This window comes from Xenopus tropicalis, chromosome 6, assembly GCF_000004195.4.
Source record: "Xenopus tropicalis strain Nigerian chromosome 6, UCB_Xtro_10.0, whole genome shotgun sequence".
In the NCBI taxonomy this organism is placed as follows: domain Eukaryota; kingdom Metazoa; phylum Chordata; class Amphibia; order Anura; family Pipidae; genus Xenopus; species Xenopus tropicalis.
The window spans coordinates 100,581,164-100,588,232 of NC_030682.2; the positions used below are offsets into that span (position 1 = coordinate 100,581,164).

General features: G+C 35.5%; 1 protein-coding gene across 2 annotated transcripts in view; it reads left to right on the plus strand.

Annotated features, from left to right (window-relative positions):
• neto1 (neuropilin and tolloid like 1) overlaps positions 1-6,730 on the plus strand; it is a 71,922-nt gene extending 65,192 nt beyond the window's left edge. Inside the window, exons 9-11 of one of the 2 annotated variants that reach the window (XM_004915261.4) lie at positions 1,181-1,727; positions 2,671-2,744; positions 5,138-6,730. In XM_004915261.4, the coding sequence (XP_004915318.1) occupies positions 1,181-1,727; positions 2,671-2,731 (608 nt within the window). In that variant the 3' untranslated portion in view covers positions 2,732-2,744; positions 5,138-6,730. Of the gene's footprint in view, positions 1-1,180; positions 1,728-2,670; positions 2,745-5,102 lie in introns of both variants that reach the window. The other variant, XM_002940474.5, reaches the window with a different exon arrangement.
• The last annotated feature ends 339 nt before the right edge of the window (positions 6,731-7,069 follow it).

Consider the following 7,069-nt stretch of genomic DNA (forward strand, 5'->3'; position numbering starts at 1 on the left):
GGATCTCTCTTTCAACACTGGCAAAAACAATAGAGGCTCCCTTTATAAACTGCTGGGCCCGCCCCTAGATTTATGGCTCCAAACCTTAAGCATGCCTCTCCTAGACGGGCACTGGGGCATCCAGCAAATCAGGTCCTTCTCTGGTCTGTAGCTAGGCTGGATGATGTCACAGACTGAGAAACAGGGGACAGGGTTCTCTACATATATATGAATATTTAGTTGTAATATTGGTGTGTAGGCAGCCATCTCAGTGCATTGTGCCTGAGTCTGAGCTTTCAGAAAGAAGCAACACTGCAGAGTAGAACTGCTTTCAGAAAACTATTGTTTTTCCTACTCAGTGTAACTAAAGTAAGGAAAGCCTGTGATTGAGAATTTGCAGTGCTTTTCTCTATTCTCATTTTCGTAGACTCTGGAGATATTACTTGACATGGTAAAAGAACACTGCATACAATAAACCTTAATAGATATATAAATTATTTAACTCTCTAAAAACTATATTTAATCTTCATTAAAACCAATACATAACAGCACAAAGTTATTGGGGAAGCACAGTGTTTGTAGACTGCATCAGGAGCTGTCTCCAGAAATATATGGAATCTAGGCTAGATGAGTGACAAATCGCAGAGATATTTATCAGTGCAGCCTAACTAACAGATTGGGTCTACCTGGTATGTTACAGAACACCGCTGCATTTCTGCAATAGCTTGAGGGCAAAGGTTGGACATTCCTGATTTCTTTAAAGAAAATAATAAAAGGTGTCTTGGTGGTACTCCTGCATATGTGATAAATAGTCCCCGCATAAGGAAACATATGCAATGCAGTCCTTCTAGTGCAGCCTACACTTAAGGAAAACCTCCCCACCAACAGAGCAAGGGGTGAAAAGTTGGGGGCCACAGATTTTTGCTAATTTGGGCATCAGAATGGAAGTTGGAGGCCACAGGTCTTTGCTACTTTGGGCATCAGAATAGTTAGCTTCTTCTGTTAACACTTGTTACCTAGGATATGACCTTTTCTGCCTATACTAAAACTAGCCTGTAAATATATATTATATAGTTCTTTTCCAGATTTTATTTCAGCAGCAAATTCTGTCACAGCTATCTCTGCAATAATTATTTTATGTAGGCATTTCTGCACATTTATTCTTAGTAATACATTTACATTTTTATATCCTCTCATTTAGAAAAAAGAAAATCAAATCTCTTGGACCAGCTTACCAATACAAGTGGGACGGTGATTGGGGTTTCCTCTTGCATTGTTATCATCCTCATTATTATATCTGTTATAGTACAGATCAAGCAACCTCGTAAAAAATTTGTCCAAAGGAAAACAGACTTTGACCAAACAGTGTTTCAGGAGGTGTTCGAGCCCCCACATTACGAGTTATGCACTCTCAGAGGCACAGAGCCTACAGCTGACCTGGCAGATGTTGCAGATGATTTTGAAAATTACCATAAATTACGGAGATCGTCTTCAAAATGCATTCATGACCATCACTGTGGATCCCAAATTTCTAGCATTAAGGGCAGTCGTAGTAACCTGAGTATGAGAGATGCTAGCTTATTATCAGAAACACAAAGCCAGCCTGTCAAGCCGCTAAACAGAAGAAACATCCTGGTTATGAAGCATAGCTACTCGCAGGATGCTGCAGACACGTGTGACATTGATGAAATTGAAGATGTCCCCACTACAAGTCATAGGCTGTCCAGGCATGAAAAAGCTGTCCAGCGGTCAGTATCAATAAATTTCTGATGGAGACTGTTGCCTAAGGACTCATCCCCTTTCCCCTAACTTTTCATACTTTTCTCTCTTTTATTTTTATCATGAACTCTTTGACCATTTTTTCTTTTTTTAAGTCCTTTTTAATGGCTTTCAAACAGGGCATACAGCTGTCACAAATAAAGAACCCCAAAGCCACTTTGACTTCCAAATGTAGAAGTAGTTGCTTTTAGCTGAATAATAATTATTCATTAATTGAAACTATTAGCAATTTTTGATATGCATAGAATAGTGCGTCTGTATTCATCCTGTATTTAATGAATGACTTTTAGATACATATATAGTTATGCTTTTTATATAAATGTTTGTCATGTTCTAACCCAGAGATGTCCATGTCTTTGGCCTCTAGTAGGTGGCAACTGCCTCTTGTATCATCCTTAGCCCACTTGGATGCTGGGAGTTTCACAGCATAGGAGTGGCATGCATTAGACATACCAGCACGTAAACTCAAACTTGCATATTTCAGGCACAGAAAAGTAATATTTAAACAAAATAGATCTAATATGAATTACTATTGAATTAAAAAAAATGATTTTATGAAAAAAAACTGTAAGATGCTCATGCTTTTTAATGCAATCAGTTTTTTTTTTAAATACTACTGAATGCCTTTAACTAGGACTCTTTAACATAATAGCAAAGCCATAAAGCCCCCATTGGATGTTGTATTACTGAGTATTTCTCTGTGGATCTGTGTTTGTATTGCATGCGTAATAAGTGTGCCTCTTTGCTTGTTTACATGCTCTTTCTAGTTTCTTTGCACATTAAAATCACTTATATATCTAAAAACACTCTTCTGTTCTATTAGTATTTTTTTTTTAATTGCATGTTGATGTGTTTTTTGTATTGGCTACATTTTATGCAAACATAATGAGTGAAATAGCCGTAACATTACAGGTTCTGCCTCATTGGGTCTCTAAGCAAACACGAAACAGAATACAACACAACTAGGGTATGAAAAGAAACTCAAGGTAAGCAAATATAACTGGATGTTTATTTATTTATCATGACTAACTGCATCACTGCATTAACAGTAGGCTGATATCATTATCCATATGCTGACTTGGCTCATCCTGTATTTTATTATAGATATAAGGCTCTAGTTCTAATGGCATTTTACAGATTCACTGAATATTCATTTTTAGAATTGTGACTAGTAGTTTGCATGTGCAGTTGTCTTGGAATGAATTTAAAGGGGAAATAGAGATTTTTATTTTTTTTCTGCAAATGTTTAGTTAAATCATATGGGCTTGTTGTATTCTTTGAGTAAAGCTTTTTATGATTGTCAGTTTGTTAAAGGTATTATTGTTTATTGATAGTGTATTACTTGTTTCTGAAATTCCCAGCTTAACAGCGACTCTCTAGTCATGTCATCACTGAAATGTTAGAATATGTTATTATGGTTGAAGTGAAACATCTGTAAGATATATGTCTTTGCAAAGCATGCTTTTTTTGCATTTACAAATGCATCACTCAATATAATATGGCTTTAACAGCTTATTAGGGTCAGTAAATTGATAGATAGACAGATAAGTAGATCTCACTTAGCTCTGTATTGGTGCCTTGATCAACATAAGATATTAACTCAACTCAGCTGAGCATATAACTTATTGGCTGGCCACATTGAAGCGATATACAGATAAGTAGATGGACAAATAGATCAAGATTTCCCCCTCACTTAGCTCTGTATTGGTGCCTTGATCAACATAAGACATTAACTCAACTCTGCTGAGTATATAACTTATTGGCTGGCCACATTGAATCGATATACAGATAAGTAGATGGACAAATAGATCAAGATTTCCCCCTCACTTAGCTCTGTATTGGTGCCTTGATCAACATAAGACATTAACTCAACTCTGCTGAGTATATAACTTATTGGCTGGCCACATTGAAGCGAAAAGATTTTTATATTAAAGTTGCATATATAATAGAAAATATTAACTCAAGCCTATAATTATTGCCAACACTTACATCCATTAAGAGAGTTCCTTTGATAAGAAACCAACAGCTTCTCTGTAGATTAAACAGGAAGTTTGCAGTAGTTCTCCAGTTAAAGGCCCAAGATGCAAGTTTATCTGGAAAAGATAAGATTTAGTGCAAGAAATACAATGGCATTTCCACGATAGCAGTATGATTTCCAGAAAAAAAGAGATAATTTGGCTGGTTGGTTCAGGAAATAAATAAGGTCAGTGGCACATGTAATGTTTTGTTTCCTAAATCTTTTTCTGAAGCAAAATATACCCTATTTTAAACACACTTTAGGTTTCTACCAGCGTTTAATAAAATTTATTGGCTCAAACAGCGTTATTTATCTGCATATGTGTGCTAGCAGTCACAATTGTTCTCATAAGGTCTTAAAACCAGTAGCCAATCATGAAAAATTTTAAAAATCGTGCTTGTCTATAACAGTTTTTGCGCAAACATATGAGCAAAATATCTAAAAAACATAAGGGGTCATTTACAAATGCAAACGCAGTGATTTCTTCCAATAATTCCAGCATAATTGCAGCCACACTTTTGTTGTGTCCACCACACTTGTGTCTGATGCATCAAAAAGGGTGCAATTGTGCTTGTGTTTTGATTCAAATCACATCCAAATTGTGTGTAGAATTTTCAGTGAAGTTGTTGCATAACTGCTGCATAACAAAATGGCATTTAACTGGGAGCATGGTTGGTGCACTGAGGGGCGTATTTATTATGCTGTGTAAAACTAATTCGCCGAAAAAGCTGTGTAAAATAAATGGAAAAGATCGCCTTCGGAATGCCGGATATTACGCCGTTATTTTCCATAAGTTCCGGTGGAAGAAAAAACGCGTAAAACAATTATGCCGATTTTACGCCGTTTTTACGCCATTTTTTAAAGGCGAAGCCTGGCGATGTGTGGCGAATTTTCTCTCCGTTTTTTACACAGCATAATAAATATGCCCCTTAGTGACACAACCCTCTGTGGGAACACTGGAGAGTCTGCCGGGTCCATTTTAGAGCACCCACACAGGTACATTTGTAAATGACGCCTATAGTTGTACTATTACTTTGCTGAGCAACAAAGGTCATACAAGATATATATTATTTTCTAAATCCATAATTGGTCAGTGCAATAACCATTAAGTGTTGCATTTTTGTGTGATAACCATGCCAGTGTGTCATGCATGCCATGATTACATTTTACTATAATGGAAAGTGACCCACAACAATTCCTTTTGCTTCATGCTTCATGCTCTCAGGAATTGTCATGGCCACAGCCATTGCGTGTTTACACATTATTAATAAGTGCAATGATTGATGGATTGATTTCTTTTTTCTGTTTGTTTGTTTTTACTTTTTAGGATGAAAATTTCTAAAATATTTCTTTTGCTTTCAGAGAAGATGTCTTTTTACAAAACTAGGAGACAAATGAGTTTGTTCTTAAATGTTATAACCATCTTTGAACAAAAAAAGACTCTGTTCTACTTTCATTCCACTGCCTTGTTACAAATGTAGGATAAACAGACATTTCTACCCTCAACATGATGCTCCTGCTACTCAATGACATTTGTTGTAATTTGGTTGCTGGCCACCAAGTGCTCCTTAGTTTTTAAGTACATTTTGAAATTTACTGGATACTTGAAGAAGAATCTAGTTACTGATTGCAAATATCCCAAGCGCTTGCTTTCGAAGACCGAATTGTGCATTTCGTTTTTAGTTAGTGAACATGGCATGGAAGATGAAGGGAAATATCACAGAACAATTTCTTATTCTGCATTTGTACATGATTTTCACATTACTAACTACTTGAAATTTCCTGGTTTATAACGTTTGTTGAAGATCAGTTTCAAACAGCGGACACTAATGTTATTGACATGTTTTCCTATTTGTCAAACAATGCAGAAAATAACACGATTGGAAACATTGGCAATAAGAAATGTGTGTTTTTATTGTAATGCCACACAGCCATTACAGTGTTTCATTAAAATGTTGTATGTCTTTTTATTTGAATTCTCCATTTCATCAGCAGGTGTCACCAGGAGTGGGATGGATACCATGTAGGGGGAATGACTGCCAGTCTTGTAACTTAAAGGTGGGAGGTGGAAAGTATTTGACTATTAAAAAAAAATGTACAAAGCATGCATTATCATTTAACGTCATTACGGACTCATTACATTTTTTTTTTTTGCTTGCACATTGTACTTTTTGATATATTCATACATATAACAATGGTTAGAATTTCCTACAACTATGCTTTCATTACCTTCTGCAAGCTTAACCTGAAGACAAAAGTTTGACCCGAAGATAAAAATGAAAAACTTTAAGCAACCGCCGAATAGATTTCTCTACACCCAGTGATGCAGCATTGCTGTCAACAAGGTTTCCAGAAACCACATATAGATCCCCATGCTAAGTTTCTTTTACTGTTAAGTGATGGGAAACGTAGAGATATTTTTCCAAAGCAAAGAAGACTTTTCAGTGTATTTGTGTTACAGAACTGAATGAAGTACTAAAATAAACTTGTTTATATGTTATTTTTTTAAACAAACTAACAGCAACATATTGTATCTGATAAAATGTATTAAAATATACTTTAGAAAAAAAAATGATTTCGCTGGTGGCCTGGTTAACAAGAGTGTGTCTCATATGCAGCTATTATGATTATTGTGGCTAAAAATGGTAAGCATAAACATAAACAATGGTTACACCCTCAAATGTTCTTTTTCTGTTCCACAGTCAACGTAAAAGATTCTTACTCCTGCCCTCTGGTAGTTTTTTGTGTACATCTTCCTTATTATAATGTATGCGTCATGTATTGTGGAAAGTCAGTTGCCCTTTCAATAGCTAAGACTCTTATTTTGTATATTTTATTGAGCTTTTTAGAATAGGCAGTACTTAGATAGTTTCCTTTCCTACCCCATTTAATCTAATCGGGACTTAAGAAGCAAAGATATGTATCTCTTTCTCGATATTATGTAAATAAATCTATCTATCTATCATCTGTCTGTCTATCTATCATCTATCTGTCTGTCTGTCTATCTATCTATCTATCTATCTATCTATCTATCTATCATCTATCTGTCTGTCTGTCATTCTATCTATCTATCTATCTATCTATCTATCTATTTATCTCTCTACCTACCTACCTACCTGTCTGTCTATCATCTATCTACCTATCTATGTGTCTGTCTATGTAGCTACCTATCTGTCTATCGATCTAATATATATCTATCTATCTATCTATCATCTGTCTGTCTATCTATCTATCTATCTATCATCTGTCTGTCTATCTATCTATCTATCTATCTATCATCTATCTATCTATCTA